The following is a 20339-nucleotide window of genomic DNA, read 5'->3' as shown; positions in this document are numbered from 1 at the left end:
ATATATTATATATAAGGATACAGAAAGGCTGAAAGTAAAAAGGTGTTTAAAAATTATACCAAGTAAACATTAGCCAAAAGAAAGCTATTGTAACTATATAGTATCAGACAGAGTAGACTTTTTAAGGCAAAAACATTACTAGAAATAAGAGGAACATTTCCTAATAAGAAAAGGATCAATCGAAATTGCAATTCACATAATAATAATATAGCTTCAGAATATATAAAGCCAAAGTTGACCAAGTTAAAGGAGGAATGGAAAAATCTACAATCATGATTAGAGATTTAAACACAGTTCTGTCAGTAACCAATAGAAAAAGCAGACAAAAAAAATCAGTAAGAATATAAAACATTTACAAAGCACTTAACTAATTGACCTTTCATAACACATATGTGCTGTGCTGTGCTCAGTTATTCAGTCATATCTGACTCTTTTCAACCCCATGGACTGTAGGCCACCAGGCTCTGCTATTCATTGAATTTCCCAGGCAAGAGCACTGGAGTAGGTTGCCATTTCCTACTCCAAGGGATCTTCCCGACCCAAGGATAGAACCCACGTCTCCTGCATCTCCTGCATTGGCAGGCAGATTCTTTAACACATATATAGAACACTAAATACGACTTCAAAACCCACTTTCTTTTCCAAGTGTACAGTGAACATTTACCAAGATAGACTATATCTGGACCATAAAGCAAGTCTCAATAAATTTCAAAGTATAGAAATCATGCACAGTATATTCTCTCTATATAGTGTAATTAAACTAAAAGTTCAGTGTTAAAAAGATCATTGGAAAATCCCCAAATGTTTGTAAATTAAGCAACATACAATGAGTACATTGTATATAACCAATGGGTATATTCTAAATAGTCAATGGGTCAAGAAAGAAATCACAGTGGAAATTTGGATGATATTTTGAAATAAATAATAATGAAAATGATATCAATTTATAGTGTAGAAGAAAAGCAGTACTTACAGAGATATGAAATTATTCAATAGAATTTATATATTAGAGAAGAAAGATTTTAAATCAATTATCTTAACCAGGGGTCAGCAAGCTTTTTCTATAATGGCCCAGATAGTAAATATTTTAGGCTTTGGGGGCCTCTTGCAGCTACTCAACCCTGCCATTGCAGCATGAAAGTACCATAGACAATACGTAAATAAATGAAGGTGACTGTGTTACAATTAAATTTTATTTCTATAAACCGGTAGAGAGTCAGATTTGGCCTCCAGGCCTAGTTTGTCAACTTCTGATCTAAACTTCTAAGTCAAGAAATTAAAAGAGAAAAAGGACGATGAAAATAATACAGAGAAGAACAGAAACCAATGAAACAAAAACAAACAACAGAGAAAAATCAATAATGTCAATAGATGAAATCAGTAAACCCCAACAAATGTGATTAAGAAAAACAAAGGAAAAATAACAAATTGCTTATGTCAGAAATGAAAAAAGAGACATCACTTAAGACCAACAGCATTATCAAGGGTTTAATAAAAGGACATTATTAATGACTTTAGCTAATTAATTCAGATGTTTAGATGAAATAGATAAATCCTTTGAAAAATATGTCTTTACACTGGCAAAAGAAGAAATAGGAAGCCTGAATAATCAATAACTTTTAAAGAACTCAAATCTGTAATTAAAGTACAGGAGGGGGGGGGAACCTTCCATCAAAAATATTCAGACAAAATTGGCTTCACTGGTGAATTTTTCCAACTATTTAAGGAAAAAACAATTCTAATCATATACAAATTCTTCCAAAGAATAGAAAAAGAAGGAACATTTCCTGTCTTTATGGGGCCAATATAACCATAATACCAAAACCTGATAACATTACGAGGATAGAAAATTACAGCCAGAGGGCAGTCCTAAGATGGCGGAGGAATAGGACAGGGAGACCACTTTCTCCCCGACAAATTCACTGAAAGAACATTTGAACGCTGAGCAAATTCCACAAAACAACTTCTAAATGTTGGCAGAGGACATCAGGCACCCAGAAAGGCAGCCATTGTCTTCGAAAGGAGGTAGGACAAAATATAAAAGATAGAGACAAAAGAGGTAGGGATGGAGACCCATCCCAGGAAGGGAGTCTTAAAAGAGGAGAAGTTTCCAAACACCAGGCAACCCTCTCACCGGCGGGTCTGTGGGGAGTTTTGGAATCTCAGAGGGCAACATAACCAGGAGGAAAAATAAATAAATAATAAATAAAACCCACAGCTTACATGCCTAACAGCAACTCCCAGCAGAAAAGTAGCCCAGACATTGGCATCCGCCACCAGCAAGCGGGGGTTGAACAGGGAGGCCTGGTCTGCATTGAGGGCAATCTGAGGGAGCTAAAATGAGATAGCAACCCAAACTGTGGGATAGCCAGAGAGAGAGAGGGAAAAAAAAAGAGAGAAAGAGAGAACTGTCCCTCGAAAAGCCCTACCTAAGGCATTGTTGGGCCCACTCAGAACAAAGGATGAGCGAATACCAAAGGAGAGCTAGCCTGCTGCGCACTGGCCCATCCCACTGGAGGCAGGGAGGCAGGCAGGCAGGCAGGCAGCAGCGAGAGCTGGAAAGGCAAGGGGCAAATTCGACCCCAGAGCCGGCATCCTCTAACAAACTGTGAGCAGGCTCCCAGTTGCTAACCAAGACTTCCTGGGATCCGGGACGGTTGACCTCCACCAGGAGGGTCGCAGCCAGAGATCAGCTCCCCAGAAGAGACACACAGCACACCTGAGAGGGCCCTCCCACTGCGCACCCAGGAAACCAAGTGGCCGGGATGGGGGAGGTGATAAGATGCACGCCCCCCCACCTAGGGAGACTGCACTTGCCAAGCAATGGGTCGCCTGAGCTGCTTGGACCTGGGAAGGGCACAAAACGCAGGCCTATCCCGGTCTGCGTCCTTGTGGAGTACCCAAGAACCTGAACCTGAGCGGCTTAGACCTGGGAAGGGCACGCAACCCAGGGCCCACTTTAGACAATTCCCCCGCAGAGCAACCTGGAGCCTGAACAATGGGAACAACAGGAAAGCACACACACCATGAGCAGGGGCAAACCCAGTGCAGCCGGGACACTGTGAGCATTCCCCACACACGTCAATGACATTTGTTTACAGTGTCCCTCACTCCCCACAGCACCAGTGAACAAGTGAGCCTAAAGAAGTGACCACCTTCACCTCCTTGCGTCAGGGTGGAAATTAGACACTAAAGAGAACTGCAGACAGACAAAGCCAAAATAAACAGAGGGAACCGCTTTGGAAGTGACAGGTGCAACAGATTAAAACCCTGTAGTTATGCCCCAAGACACATATTAATCAAATTAACAAAGATCAAACACAAAGAACAATATTAAAAGCAGCAAGGGAAAAACAACAAATAACACACAAGGGGATTCCCATAAGGATAACAGCTGATCTTTCAATAGAAAGTCTTCAGGCCAGAAGGAAATGGCAGGACATACTTAAGGTGATGAAAGAGAAAAACCTACAACCCAGATTACTGTACCCAGCAAGAATCTCATTCAGATAGGAAGGAGAAATGAAAAGCTTTACAGACAAGCAAAAGCTGAGAGAATTCAGCACCACCATTGCTGAGAGAATTCAGCACCACCAAACCAGCTCTCCAACAAATGTTAAAGGATCTTCTCTAGACAGGAAACACAGAAAGGGAGTATAAACAAGAACCCAAAACAATAAAGTAAATGGCAATGGGATCATACTTATCAATAATTATCTTAAATGTAAATGGGTTGAATGCCCCAACCAAAAGACAAAGACTGGCTGAATGGACACAAAAACAAGACCCCTATATATGTTGTCTACAAGAGACCCACCTCAAAACAAGGGAAACATACAGACTGAAAGTGAAGAGTTGGAAACAGATATTTCATGCAAATAGAGACCAAAAGAAAGCAGGAGTAGCAATACTCATATCAGATATAATAGATCTTAAAATAAAGGCTGTGAAAAGAGACAAAGAAGGACACTACATAATGATCAAAGGATCAATCCAAGAAGACGATATAACAATTATAAATATATATGCACCCAACATAGGAGCACCACAATATGTAAGGCAAATGCTAACAAGAATGAAAGGGGAAATTAACAATAACACAATAATAGTGGGAGACTTTAATGCCCCACTCACACCTATGGATAGATCAACTAAACAGAAAATTAACAAGGAAACACAAACTTTAAATGATACAATGGATCAGTTAGACCTAACTAATATCTATAGGACATTTCACCCCAAAACAATGATTTCACCTTTTTCTCAAGTGCACATGGAACTTTCTCCAGGATAGATCACATCCTGGGCCATAAATCTAGCCTTGGTAAATTCAAACAAATTGAAATCATTCCAAGCATCTTTTCTGACCACAATGCAGTAAGACTAGATGTCAATTACATGAGAAAACTATTAAAAATTCCAACATATGGAGGCTGAACAACACGTTTCTGAATAACCAACAAACTACAGAAGAAATCAAAAAAGAAATCAAAATATGCATAGAAATGAATGAAAATGAAAACACAACAACCCAAAACCTGTGGCTTACTGTAAAAGCAGTGCTAAGGGGAAGGTTCATAGCAATACAGGCTTACCTCAAGAAACAAGAAAAAAGTCAAATAAATTACCTAACTCTACACCTAAAGCAACTAGAAGAGGAAGAAATGAAGAACCCCAGGGTTAGTAGAAGGAAAGAAATCTTAAATATTAGGGCAGAAATAAATGTAAAAGAAACAAAAGAGACCATAGCAAAAATCAACAAACCTAAAAGCTGCTTCTTTGAGAAGATAAATAAAATTGACAAACCATTAGCCAGACTCATCAAGAAACAAAGGGAGAAGAATCAAATCAACAAAATTAGAAATGAAAATGGAAAAATCACAACAGACAACACAGACATATAAAGGATCATAAGAGACTTATCAGCAACTATATGCCAATAAAATGGACAATTTGGAAGAAATGGACAAATTCTTAGAAAAGTACAATTTTCCAAAACTGAACCACGAAGAAATAGAAAATCTTTACAGACCCATCACAAGCACAGAAATTGAAACTGTATTCAGAAATCTTCCAGTAAACAAAAGCCCAGGACCAGACGGCTTCACAGCTGAATTCTACCAAAAATTTAGAGAAGAGCTAACACCTATCCTACTCAAACTCTTCCAGAAAACTGCAGAGGAAGGTAAACTCCCAAATTCATTCTATGAGGCCACCATAACCCTAATACCAAAACTTGACAAAGATGCCACAAAAAAAGAGAACTACAGGCCAATATCACTGATGAACATAGATGCAAAAATCCTTAACAAAATTCTAGCAATCAGAATCCAGCAACACATTAAAAAGATCATACACCATGACCAAGTGGGCTTTGTCCCAGGGATGCAAGGATTCTTCAGTATCTGCAAATCAATCAATGTAATACATCACATTAACAAATTGAAAGATAAAAACCATGTGAGTATCTCAGTAGATGCAGAGACAGCCTTTGACAAAATTCAACATCCATTCATGATTTACAAAACCCTCCAGAAAGCAGGAATAGAAGGAACATACCTCAACATAATAAAAGCAATATATGACAAACCCACAACAAACATTATCCTCAATGGTGAAAAATTGAAAGCATTTCCCCTAAAGTCAGGAACAAGACAAGGGTGCCCACTCTCATCACTACTATTCCACATAGTTTTGGAAGTTTTGGCCACAGCAATCAGAGCAGAAAAAGAAATAAAAGGAATCCAAATTGGAAAAGAAGAAGTAAAACTCTCACTGTTTGCAGATGACATAATCCTCTACATGGAAAACCCTAAAGATTCCACCAGAAAATTACTAGAGCTAATCAAGGAATATAGTAAAGTGGCAGGATATAAAATTAACACACAGAAATCCCTTGCATTCCTATACACTAACAATGAGGAAACAGAAAGAGAAATTAAGGAAATAATTCCATTCACCATTGCAACGAAAAGAATAAAATACTTAGGAATATATCTACCTAAAGAAACAAAAGACCTATATATAGAAAACTATAAAACACTGATGAAAGAAATCAAAGATGACATAAATAGATGGAAAAATATACCATGTTCATGGATTGGAAGAATCAATATAGTGAAAATGAGTACACTACCCAAAGCAATCTATAGATTCAATGCAATCCCTATCAAGCTACCAACAGTATTTTTCACAGAACTAGAACAAATAATTTCACAATTTGTATGGAAATACAAAAAACCTCGAATAGCCAAAGCAATCTTGAGAAAGAAGAATGGAACTGGAGGAATCAACCTGCCTGACTTCAGGCTCTACTACGAAGCCACAGTCATCAAGACAGTATGGTACTGGCACAAAGACAGAAATATAGATCAATGGAGCAAAACAGAAAGCCCAGAGATAAACCCATAAACCTATGGACACCTTATCTTTGACAAAGGAGGCAAGAATATACAATGGAGAAAAGACAATCTCTTTAACACATGGTACTGGGAAAACTGGCCAATCACTTGTAAAAGAATGAAACTAGAACACTTTCTAACACCATACATAAAAATAAACTCAGAATGGATTAAAGATCTAAATGTAAGACCAGAAACTATAAAACTCTTAGAGGAAAACATAGGCAAAACACTCTCTGACATAAATCACAGCAGGATCCTCTATGATCCACCTCCCAGAGTAATGGAAATAAAAGCAGAAATAAACAAATGAGACCTAATTAAACTTAAAAGCTTTTGTACAACGAAGAAAACTATAAGCAAGGTGAAAAGACAGCCTTCAGAATGGGAGAAAATAATAGCAAATGAAGCAACTGACAAAGAATTAATCTCAAAAACACACAAGCAACTCCTGCAGCTCAATTCCAGAAAAAGAAATGACCCAATCAAAAAATGGGCCAAAGAACTAAAGAGACATGTCTCCAAAGAAGACATACAGATGGCTAACAAACACATGAAAAGATGCTCAACATCACTCATTATCAGAGAAGTACAACTCAAAACCACAATGAGGTACCATCTAACACCTGACAGAATGGCTGCTATCCAAAAGTCTACAAACAATAAATGCTGGAGATGTCCATTGACAGAAGAATGGATAAGAAAGCTGTGATACATATACACAATGGAATATTACTCAGCCATGAAAAAGAATACATTCGAATCAGTTCTAATGCGGTGGATGAAACTGGAGCCTATTATACAGAGTGAAGTAAGTCAGAAAGAAAAACCAATACAGCATACTAATGTATATATATGGAATTTAGAAAGATGGTAACAATAACCCTATATGTGAGACAGCAAAAGAGACACAGATGTAGAGAACAGTCTTTTGGACTCTCCTGGAGAAGGCGAGGGTGGGATGATTTGAGAGAATAACATTGAAACATGTATATTATCATTATATGTGAAACAGATCACCAGTCCAGGTTTGATGCATGAGACAGGGTGCTCAGGGCTGGTGCACTGAGATGATCCATAGGGATGGGATGGGGAGAGAGGTGGGAGGGGGGCTCAGGATGGGGAACACATGTACACCCATGGCTGATTCATGTCAATGTATGGCACAAACCACTACAATATTGAAGTAATTAGCCTCCAATTAAAATAAATAATTTTTTAAATTAAAAATAAAGAGGGTTAAAATAAAATAAATAAATAAATATATTTGAAGAGAATTGGCACATTTATCATATTGAGTCTTCCAATCCATTAACATGGTATACATATCTGATTTGGGAGTGATACAAAATGTCTCTCACTAAACTTTTATAATTTTCTCTGTAATGATTCTGCACAAAATTTATAACATGTATTTATAAGCTCTTCCTATTTTATATGATTATAAAAATTATTAAAATTTAATTTGCTGAATAAAAAAAGAAAATTACAACCAAACTTCTCATAAATATAGATATAAAAATATTAATCAAAATACTATCAATCAAATTAAACTCTGTACAAAATGGCAATGCAGCATGAACATGTGAATTTTTTCCCATGATTTCAAGGTCAACATTTAAAAATCACTGTGTAATTTACAGAAGAAAGGAGAGAAATCAGTGTTATTTTGATAAATGCAGAAAAAGCAATTGATAAAATTCAATGCCAATTCATACTTTAAATTTCAGCAAACTAAGAACAGAAGGGAACTTTCTTAATCTCCCTAAGGGTATATTCAAAAAATCCACAGCAAACAACAAACTCAATGGTAAAATGCTGAACAATCTTCCTCTGAGTAGGAATGAGATAAAGATGCTTACTCCTACCATTACCATTGTACATTACCCTGGAGGTCTCAACCAGTGCCATGAGGCAAGGAAAAAAGGTGAAAAGTATAAAAACTGGAAAGGGAGACACCAAACTATTGTATTCACAGAAGGCATATCTGTGTACATATAAAACCCAAAATGAAAAGAAAAATTGACAGATAAACTATTACAATTAATACATATATTTAGCAAGGTTGCTGGATACAAGATTATTGTTCCAGAACCAACTGTATTTCTAAAATCTGGCAAAAGCTAATATTTAGAAATAAATATTGTATAAAATTCCATTTGTCATCATACACAAAAAATTAAATGTCTAGTAATATACCTAAGATACACATTACCTGTATATTGAAAAATATAAAATATTACTATGAGAAATTAAGTAAGACCTAAATAAATAAGTGAAGAGGTATACCATGTCCATGGACTTCTAAGATATAAATTATTCCTAAATTAATCTAAAAATTAATTTTGATTACCATTATTAATCAAAATAATCTCAATCAAAATCTTGGGTTTTTTGATGTGAGAATTAACAGGATGGTTTTACAGTTTATGTAAAAATGCAAAGCACCAAAAATTTCTAAGATAATCTTGAAAAGCAGCAACATTAAAGGGTGTATAATACATATGAAGATTTCTTATAAAGCTACAATAATTAAAACAATATACTTATTAATATAAGTATTTAAATAGAACAGAGTAGAGAATTCAGAAACAGGACCATACAACTAGAGTAACCTGATTTACCACAATGCAATAAAGAAAGAATGATCCTTTCAATAAATTGATCTAGATGAGAAAAAAATAAGTTTTTACTTTCATTACTATAAATACACACAAAATATCCTGAGTTGCAGACCTAAATAAGAAAAGGTAACATGATAAATTTTCTAGTAGAAAAGAGAAAAATTTTGTGATCTTGTGTTAGGCAGTTTTTTAAACAAAACACCAAAAGAAAAGATTAGTAATTTGTACTTCAAGAAAGTGAGGAACATCTGTTCATCAAAAGATACCCTTAAAAGACTGAAAATACAAGCCACAGACTTGAAGAAAATGTTTGCAGTATACAAATTTGACAACCGACTTGTATCCAGAATATATAAAGGACTACTACAAATCCAGGGGCGGAGGGGAAGCAATCCAGTTATTTTTTGATGGACAAAAACACTTAATAGAAGAGGATATACAAATGGTAAGGCTTCCCTGGTGGCTCAGTTGGTAACGAATCTGCCTGCAGCGCAGGAGACCTGGGTTCGATCCCTGAGTCAGGAAGATCCCCTGGAGAAGGAAGTGGCAACCCATTCTAGTATTCTTGCCTGGAGAATTCCATGGACAGAGAAGCCTGGCCGGCTACAGTGCATGGGGTCACAAAGAGTTGGACATGACTGAGTAACTAAACCACCACCATACAAATAGTAAATGAGCACATAAAAAATATTCAAAATCACTAGACACTAATAAAAGTCACAAAGAGATTTTATTGTACATCAGCAGAATATCTAAATTGTAAGACTGACAATAAAAAGTGCTAACAAAGATGAGCAACTGGGACTTATAGATTGCTTTTATAATGCAAACTGAAATAAGCATTTTGGAAAACAAATTTGACAATATCCACTAAAGTTGAATATGCATTTATTCTACAATCAAAAAAGATGCTTATGTTTTTCAAAAGACAAGTACATGAATATTCATATCCATTTTATTCATAATAGCCCCAAAACAGAAACAACCCAGATGGCCATCAATAGTATAATGGATAAATTGGAATATTATAGAGCAAAGATGGAGAAGGCAATGGCACCCCACTCCAGTACTCTTGCCTGGAAAATCTCATGGACGGAGGAGCCAGGTGCGCTGCAGTCCATGGGGTCGCTAAGAGTTGGACACGACTGAGCGACTTCCCTTTCACTTTTCACTTTCATGTATTGGAGAAGGAAATGGCAACCCACTCCAGTGTTCTTGCCTGGAGAATCCCAGGGACAGGGGAGCCTGGTGGGCTGCATAGTCCAGTCTATGGGGTCACATAGAGTCGGACACAACTGAAGCAACTTAGCAGTAGCAGCATAGAGCAAAGAAAAAGACTACATGTAACAGTGACTCTCCAAGATAGTACACAGTTTTTAAGAACAGATAAACTAATAAACGATGATAAAATCAGAATAATAATTACTTTGGTGTGGAATGTTTATTAACTGGGAAAGGCATAAAGAAACCTTCTGTAATGCTAAAAATGTACTGTCTTAATCTAGTTGGTAGTTTCATGTGTATATATATATATATATATATATATATATTTGTAAAAACTCCTACAATCAACAGTTGTCAGACTCTTTCTGAATTCAACAGATAAATTTTTTCTAATAATTGGCAGATATTTTATCAACTTCTTTTTAAATGAATTTGAATCACTATATACCATCTTGCAAAAATCCTTTAAAAGTCACTTAGATAAATACCTAACTTTTGAATCCTTCATTATCACAATCTTGTAAACTCTAGTTCAAGAATAGACTGGATACCTTTGGCATGGAGACATTAATTCTACCACCCAAGGCAGAATATCCCATCTTCATGTGGCTATGAAGTTTAGATTTGATCTTTAAAACTCAATTTCAAATAAATAGGACCATTAAAACTCATATGAAGAGGATTTCCTAATTTAGTCTTTTCAAAAAAACTAACATGAATGATGGTAATGAGAATTCTAAGACATTCTTCAGAGCAGAAAGTAAAAGTCCTAAATCATATGGGGTTTTGTAACTATCATCCTTCTCACAAAAACTCACCTTGAACCTGCATGCGAGTTCTCACTAGATTCAGTGGGTAGCTGGCAAACTGACCACAGAAGTTAGAGAAGGCACAACATCCCATCAAAATCACCAGTCCAGGGTCTTCTGCATGAGTGTTCAGCCAGTGAGTCTTCAAAAGCTGACAGAGAACAAAGTAACAATACACTTTAACAGCTGTTAAAGAAGAACCAAGATAATAAAATGCTAATATATTTTCTCACCACAGTCAGACTCCTTGCTATCTTCTGTGTTACATTAGCAAAGTATATAAAATGCAGAATGCAGTAATCCAGTACAGAGTAGCAAAAGCCATAGGATATATATTTTTGAACTGCTAACTTTTCACATAATTTAATGCAAATTAATAAAGCCCTCAATATTTCACTTTCCTGGTGGCTCAGCTGGTTAAAAATCCGCCTGCAATGTGGAAGACCTGGGTTCAATCCCTGGGTTGGGAAGATCCCCTAGAGAAGGGAACAGCTACCCACTCCAGTATTCTGGCCTGGAGAATTCCATGGACTGCATAGTCCATGGGGTTACAAAGAGTCAGACCCGAAAGAGTGACTTTCACTTTCTTTTCAACATTTCAAGGACTCAAATTATCTAAATATTATCTCTTTTCCTAAGCACCATCCTAGCAATCAAAATTAGCCAGAGGTGTTCTCTATGCATAAAAACACCATGAGATTAGAGGACCTTATCGATGGAAACTGAATCTGGACTTTAGTTCCCTGGTTGCCTAATCTTTACAGAAGCTTATTACGTCAAATTGCATTTCTTCTTACAGTAGTATTTTTGTTTCAGCACTCCTTTACACTCTAAAATATCCTTGAGGACACCAAAAAGTTTTTGTTTATGTAGGTTACATCTATCAATATTTTCTATCACATGAGACATTGAAACAGAAAAATTTTAAACTGAAGAATATGTTCTTATTAACCAGCAGAGGAATGTTATCATTAATCTGGGGGAAAAAATAAAAACTCTTTCATTGCAAGAGAATGAAAGTGACAAAGGTAAATAACATCTTCATATTATGAAAATAGTTCAGGCTTCAAGGACCCTTAGAAAGGGTCTCAGAAATTCACCTCTAGAGTGTCCAGATCATGCTTTAAATGACTGATTAAGTGGTTTTGAAATATCAAAATAATTATTTTAATCTAAAGATACCAGGCAATGCCATTGTTTACTTCTAATGGGCTGAATTGTGTCCCCCCCACCACCAAAATTCTTATATTGAAGCCCTAACCCTCAGGGCTTCAGAATGTCACTGTTCATGGATAAAGTCTCTGAAGAGGTAATTAAGTTAAGTTCATTAGGCATTAAGAGTGGAGAGTTTGTATTCACACACGCTTGGTTGTCTGCCAGGATCCCCTCTCCATGGAATTTTTCAGGCAAGAATACTAGAGTGGGTTGCCATTTCTTCTTCCAGGGGATCTTCCCAACCCAGGGATTAAACCCAGGTCTATTTTGTCTTCTGCACTGGCAGGCAAATTCTTTACCACTGTGCCACCTGGGAAACCCTTAAAATATGTCTGGTGTTCTCTTAAGTAGAAGTTTGGATACATATGTGCTGGCACACAAAGGAAACTACGTGAGGGCAGAGGGAGCTGGCCATCTGCAAGCCAAGGAGAGAGCTCTCAGAGAAACCTTGATCTTGGGCTTCTGGTCTCCAGAACTGTGAGAAAACAACTTCTCTTACACAAGCCACCTAGTCTGTGATATTTTGTTATGGCAACCCTAACAAACTAGTGCACTACTTTTAAGGCCCTTCCTCATTTAATGATTCTCCAACTTGATTAATTATCAGATTTACTTAGAATTTTTAAATTTATTTTTTATCAAAGTATAGTTAATTTCACCTGCTAGCACTCATTTCATATACTAGCGAAGTAATGCTCAAAATCCTCCAAGCTAGGCTTCAACAGTACGTGAACCATGAACTTCCAGATGTTCAAGCTGGATTTAGAAAAGGCAGAGGATTGGAGAAGGAAATGGCAAACCACTCCAGTGTTCTTGCCTGGAGAATCCCAGGGACGGGGGAGCCTGGTGGGCTGCCGTCTATGGGGTCACACAGAGTTGGACACGACTGAAGTGACTTAGCAGCAGCAGCAGCAGAAGCAAATACCCAGAGGAACTATGAAAAAAAGATACAATTAGAGACAGTTTTTGAGACTAAGAGGAAAATAAAGCCTTAAGTGTTTATTATTAACAGACCATCACTGAAAGATCGATTTATGGATATACTTCAAAATATAGAAACTGATCGCTTAAAGAAGGCATGAGATGCAAGACAGAAAAGAAATTAACCTGAACAAGCACTGAATCAGTAAAACAATAAAGATCACCTGAGGGTGGGGAGAAGTAACAGGATAAAACCAAAGTGGAACTAAAACACTAAACAATAACAACATGAGAGTCATAAAGACAAATCAGAATTCAAGTGTTCTTAAAATGTTATATTCTTGGGGAAGAGGACAGTGCTACTACAGCTAACCTTAGAACCTTATTAAGAATAGATAGTAACCACATATCTGATAAGGCATTAATAAGCAGAATATATAAAGAACTCCTACAACTTAACAACCAAAAAGAACCTGATTTTAAAATGGGCAGAGGATTTGCATAGACATTTCTCCAAAGATGATATCCAAAGACAGCTACTATCAAAAAACAAGAAGTATACAGATGTGAAGAACTGGAACCCTTATACACTATTGCTGGGAAACTGTTATATGAAAAAAAATGATGGCGCCTCAAAAACTTAGTAGAATTACCATATGATCTAGCAATTCCACTTCTGGGTATATATTCAAAAAAATAAAAGAATCATCTCAAGTTAAAAAAAAAAAAAGAAAAGGCAGAGGAATCAGAGATCAAATTGTCAACATCCACTGGATCACAGAAAAAGCAAGAGAATTCCAGAAAAACTTCCACTTCTGCTTCATTGACAACACTAAAGTCTTTGACTGTGTGGATCACAACAAACTGTGGAAAAATCTTAAGGAGATGGAATACCACACCACCTTACCTGCCTCCTGAGAAGTCAAGTCACTCAGTCATGTCCGACTCTTTGTGACCCCATGGTCTGTAGCCTGCCACGCTCCTCTGTCCATGGTATTTTCTAGGCAAGAGTACTGGAGTGGGTTGCTATTTCCTTCTCCAGGGGATCTTCCCAACCCAAGGATCAAACCCAGGTCTCCCGCATTGCAGGCAGACACTACCGCATGGGCCATTAGGAAAGCCCCTGCCTCCTGAGAAACCTGTATGCAAGTCAAGAAGTAACAGTTAGAACCAGACATGGAACAACAGACTGGTTCCAAATTGGGAAAGGAATATATCAAGGCTGTATATTGTCACCCTGCTTATTGGACTTCTATGCAGAATACATCATGTGAAATGCCGGGCTGGACGAAACACAAGCTGGAATCAAGATGGCTGAGAGAAATATCAATAACTTCAGATATGCAGATGACACCACCATTATGGCAGAAAGTGAAGAGGAACTAAAGAGCCTCTTGATAAAGGTGAAAGAGAAGAGCGAAAAAGCCGGCTTAAAACTCAACGATCAAAAAACTAAGATCATGGCATCTGGTCCCATCACTTCATGGCAAATAGATGGGGAAACAATGGAAACAGTGACAGACTCCATTTTCTTGGGCTCCAAAATCACTGCAGGTGGTGACTTCAGCCATGAAATTAAAAGACACTTGTTCCTTGGAAGAAAAGCTATGACAAACCTAGACAGTGTATTAAAAAGCAGAGACATTACTTTGCCAACAAAGGTCTGTATAGTCAAAGCTATGGTTTTCCAATGGTCATGTATGGATATGAGAGTTGGACCATAAAGAAGGCTGAGTGCCGAAGAATTGATGCTTTTGAACTGTGGTGATGAAGACTCTTGAGAGTCCCTTTGACAGCAAGGAGATCAAAGCAATCAATCCTAAAGGAAATCAGTCCTGAATATTCATTGGAAGGACTGATGGTGAAGCTGAAGCTCCAATACGTTGGCCACCTGATTCGAAGAGCCAACTCATTGAAGGCAGGAGGAGAAGGGGACGATGGAGGATGAGTTGGTCGGATGGCATCACCAACTCAATGGACATGAGTTTGAGCAAGCTCCAGGAGATGGTGAAGGACAGGGAAGCTTGGCATGCTGCAGTCCATGGGGTCTCAGAGGGTCAGACACAACTGAGTGACTGAACAACAATAGTTAATTTATGATGTTGTGTTAATTTCTGCTGTACAGCAAAGTGACTTAGTTATACACATATATACATTTTTTAATATTCTTTTCCATTATAATTTATCCCAGGATATTTAATATAGTTTCCTGTACTATACAGTAGTACTTTGTTGTTTATACATCCTATATATAATAGTTTGCAACTATTAACCCCAAACTCCTGGTCCCACTCTCACCTATCATCCCTCCCCCTTAGCAACCACAAGTCTGTTCTCTGTATCTGTGACTGTTTCTGTTTCATAGATAGGTTCATTTATGCCATATCTTAGATTCCACATAAAAGTGATGACATATGGTATTTGTCTTTCTCTTTCTAGCTTACTTCACTTAGTCTGATAATCTCTAGTTGCATCCATGTTGCTGCAAATGACTACAAATCATTCTTTTAATGGCTGAGTAGTATTCCACTGTATATATGTACTACATCTTCTTTATCCATTCATCTGTTGATAGTTGTTCAGGTTGGTTCCATGTTTTGGCTATCGTACATAGTGCTGCTATGGACACAGGTGTTGGTGGTTTAGTCGCTAAGTCGTGTCCGACTCTTGTGACCTCATGGATTGTAGCCTGCTAGGCACCCCGTCCATGGGATTCTCCAGGCAAGAATACTGGAGTGGGTTTCCATTTCCTTCTCCAGAGGAGCTTCCCCACCCAGGAATTAAACCTGGGTTTCCTGCTTTGCAGGCAGATGCTATACCAACTGAGCTATGAGGGAAGCCATGAACATAGGGGTGCATGTACATTTTTGAATTTTAATTTTCTCCAGATATATGCCCAGGAGTAGAAATGCGGGATCATTCTATTTTTAGTTTTCTGAGGAACCTCCATACTGTTCTCCAGAAAGTGGCTGCACCAACTTAATTCTCACCAACAGTGTAGGGGGGTTCCCTTTTCTCTACATCCTTTCTAGATTTATTATTTGTAGATTTTTAAATGATGGCCATTCTGACTGGTGTGAGGTGATACCTCATTGTAGTTTGATTTACCTTTCTCTAATAGTTAGTGATAGAGTATTGTTTCATGTGCCTATTGGCCATCTGTATGTCTTCTTTAGAGAAATGTCTGTTTGGGTCTTCTGTGCATATTTCCCTTGATCATTTAGTCTCCCAACATATCAAAGACCATTTTTTCAAGCTTTGTCTGTTATCCTAGATGGACTTCTTCTAACACTGTGTGTGTGCTTAGTCGCTCAGTCAATCCTAAAATTCATATGGAAATATGAGGGACTCAGGATAGCCCAAACAATTCTGAGAGAAAAAAGAAAAAGCTAGAGAAGTCATATTTTCTAATTTCAAACTTACTAGAGAACCACACCAGTTAAGGCAGCTTTGGTTCTGGTATAAGGACAGACATACTGATCAATGAAATAGAATTTGAGGGTTCAGAAGTAAACCTTTAACATGTATGGTTAACTTCAATAATATTGCCAAGCCCATCTGGTGGAGAAAAGAGTCTTTTCAACAAATGTTATTGATACAACTGGATATCCACATGCAAAAGAATGGAGTTAAACCCCTGCCTAACACCATATTGAATTAATTCAAAATGCATAGTAGACCTAAAGTAAGAGTTAAAAACGTAAAACCCTTAGAAGACATAAATCTTCTGTGTTCTTGGAGTAGGCAGTGGTTTCTTATATATGACACCAAATACAATAGTAACAAAAGAAATAATAAATAAATTTGACTTCATCAAAATTTAAAACTTTTCTGTAAAAGATAATATATGGAATGGAAGAAAATAATTGCAGATCAAATATCTAAGGCACTTGTATCTATTATATGCAAAGAACTACAACTAAACAAGAAAAAAAAACAAATTAATAATAGACAACAATACCACTTTCTATTCACAAAGATAACAAAATCAAGAAGACAGATAATAACAAGTGTTGGCAAGGATGTGGAGAACTCAGACCCTCATTCACTGCTGGTGGAAATTAAATGGTATAGCCACTTTGGAAAACAGTTTGGCAGTTCTTCAAGAGGTTAAACATAGAGTTATCTAATGACACAGCAATTCTACTCCTAGATACATATCCAAGAGAATGAAAACATATGTCTACACAAAAACTTGTACTCAATTTCATAGCAGCATTACTCATAATAGTAAAAAAGTGGAAATAGTTAATTGTCCATTAACTGATGAATGAGGCAAACAAGAGATAGTATACCCATATAATGGAATAATATTCAGAAAAAAGGAGCAGTGGCTGCACTGGTGCAGGAGGGCCGAGAGGAGCTACTCCACGTTCAAGGTCAGGAGGGGCGGCAGTGAGGAGATACCTCTCATCCAAGGTAAGAAGCAGCGGCTGCACTTTGCTGGAGCAGCTGTGAAGAGATTACCCCAAGGTATCTCTTACGTCCAAGGTAAGAGAAACCCAAGTAAGATGGTAGGTATTGCGTGAGGGCATCAGAGGGCAGACACACTGAAATCATAATCACAGAAAACTAGTCAATCTGATCACATGGACCACAGCCTTGTCTAACTCAATGAAACTAAGCCATGCCGTGTGGGGCCACCCAAGACGGGCGGGTCATGGTGGTGAAGTCTGACAGAATGTGGTCCACTGGAGAAGGGAATGGCAAACCACTTCAGTATTCTTGCCTTGAGAACCCCATGAACAGTATGAAAAGGCAAAATGATAGGATACTGAAAGATGAACTCCCCAGGTCGGTAGGTGCCCAATACGCTACTGGAGATCAGTGGAGAAATAACTCCAGAGAGAATGAAGGGATGGAGCAAAAGCAAAAACAATACCCAGCTGTGGATGTGACTGGTGATAGAAGCAAGGTCTGATGCTGTAAAGAGCAATATTGCATAGGAACCTGGAATGTTAGGTCCATGAATCAAGGCAAATTGGAAGTAGTCAAACAGGAGATGGCAAGAGTGAACGTCGACATTCTAGGAATTAGTGAACTAAAATGGACTGGAATGGGTGAATTTAATTCAGATAACCATTATATCTACTACTGTGGGCAGGAATCCCTTAGAAGAAATGGAGTAGCCATCATGGTCAACAAAAGAGTCCAAAATGCAGTACTTGGATGCAATCTCAAAAATGACAGAATGATCTCTGTTCGTTTCCAAGGCAAACCATTCAATATCACAGTAATCCAAGTCTATGCCCCAACCAGTAACACTGAAGAAGCTGAAGTTGAACGGTTCTATGAAGACCTACAAGACCTTTTAGAACTAACACCCAAAAAAGATGTCCTTTTCATTATAGGGGACTGGAATGCAAAAGTAGGAAGTCAAGAAACACCTGGAGTAACAGGCAAATTGGCCCTGGAGTACGAAATGAAGCAGGGCAAAGGCTAATAGAATTTTGCCAAGAGAACGCACTGGTCATAGCAAACACCCTCTTCCAACAACACAAGAGAAGACTCTACACATGGACATCACCAGATGGTTGACACCAAAATCAGATTGATTATATTCTTTGCAGCCAAAGATAGAGATGCTCTATACAGTCAGCAAAAACAAAACTGGGAGCTGACTGTGACTCAGATCATGAACTCCTTATTGCCAAAGTTAGACTTAAAATTGAAGAAAGTGGGGAAAACCACTAGACCATTCAGGTATGACCTAAATCAAATCCTTTATGATTATACAGTGGAAGTGAGAAATAGATTTAAGGGCCTAGATCTGATAATTAGAGTGCCTGATGAACTATGGACGGAGGTTCACGCATTGTACAGGAGACAGGGATCAAGACCATCCCCATGGAAAAGAAATGCAAAAAAAGCAAAATGGCTGTCTGGGGAGGCCTTACAAATAGCTGTGAAAAAAAGAGAAGCGAAAGGCAAAGTAGAAAAGGAAAGATATAAGCATCTGAATGCAGAGTTCCAAGAATAGCAAGAAGAGATAAGAAAGCCTTCCTCAGCAATCAATGCAAAGAAATAGAGGAAAACAACAGAATAGGAAAGACTAGAGATCTCTTCCACCCCACTCCAGTACTCTTGCTTGGAAAATCCCATGGGTGGAGGAGCCTGGTGGGCTGCCGTCTACAGGGTCGCACAGAGTCAGAACGACTGAAGTGACTTAGCAGTAGTAGCAGAGATCTCTTCAAGAAAATTAGAGATACCAAGGGAAAATTTCATGCAAAGATGGGCTCGATAAAGGACAGAAATGGTATGGACCTAACAGAATCAGAAGATATTAAGAAAAAGTGGCAAGAATACACAGAAAAACTGTACAAAAAAGATCTTCACGACCCAGATAATCATGATGGTGTGATCACTCACCTAGAGCCAGACATCCTGGAATGTGAAGTCAAGTGGGCCTTAGGAAGCATCACTACGAACAAAGCTAGTGGAGGTGATGGAATTCCAGTTGAACTATTCCAAATCCTGAAAGATGATGCTGTGAAAGTGCTGCACTCAATATGCCAGCAAATTTGGAAAACTCAGCAGTGGCCACAGGACTGGAAAAGGTCAGTTTTCATTCCAATCCCAAAGAAAGGCAATGCCAAAGAATGCTCAAACTACCGCACAATTGCACCCATCTCACATGCTAGTAAAGTAATGCTCAAAATTCTCCAAGCCAGGCTTCAGCAATATGTGACCCGTGAACTTCCAGATGTTTCAAGCTGGTTTTAGAAAAGGCAGAGGAACCAGAGATCAAATTGTCAACATCCGCTGGATCATGGAAAAAGCAACACAGTTCCAGAAAAACATATATCTCTGCTTTATTGACTATGCCAAAGCCTTTGACTGTGTGGATCACAATAAACTGTGGAAAATTCTGTAAGAGATGGGAATCCCAGGCCACCTGAGCTGCCTCTTGAGAAACCTATATGCAGGTCAGGAAGCAACAGTTAGAACTGGACATGGAACAACAGACTGGTTCCAAATAGGTAAAGGAGTACGTCAAGGCTGTATATTGTCACCCTGCTTATTTAACTTACATGCAGAGTACATCACAAGAAACGCTGAGCTGGAAGAAGCACAGCTGGAATTAAGATTGCAGGGAGAAATATCAATAACCTCAGATATGCAGATGACACGACCCTTATGGCAGA

The 20339-nt window shown here is 38.0% G+C and overlaps 1 protein-coding gene across 1 annotated transcript in view; it reads right to left on the bottom strand.

Annotated features, from left to right (window-relative positions):
* The window catches only part of LOC129656421 (calcium-binding mitochondrial carrier protein SCaMC-1-like), a 76307-nt gene that overhangs the window by 17796 nt on the left and 38172 nt on the right, over window positions 1-20339 (bottom strand). Inside the window, exons 10-11 of the mRNA XM_055587100.1 lie at window positions 11068-11209; window positions 7028-7039 (exon numbers count right to left, since the gene is read on the bottom strand). Coding sequence (XP_055443075.1) covers window positions 7028-7039; window positions 11068-11209 — 154 coding nt within the window. The remainder of the gene's footprint in view (window positions 1-7027; window positions 7040-11067; window positions 11210-20339) is intronic.

This window comes from Bubalus kerabau, chromosome 6 (assembly GCF_029407905.1).
Source record: "Bubalus kerabau isolate K-KA32 ecotype Philippines breed swamp buffalo chromosome 6, PCC_UOA_SB_1v2, whole genome shotgun sequence".
Taxonomy (NCBI): Eukaryota; Metazoa; Chordata; class Mammalia; order Artiodactyla; family Bovidae; genus Bubalus; species Bubalus kerabau.
This window is presented reverse-complemented; position numbering and strand designations above follow the sequence as displayed.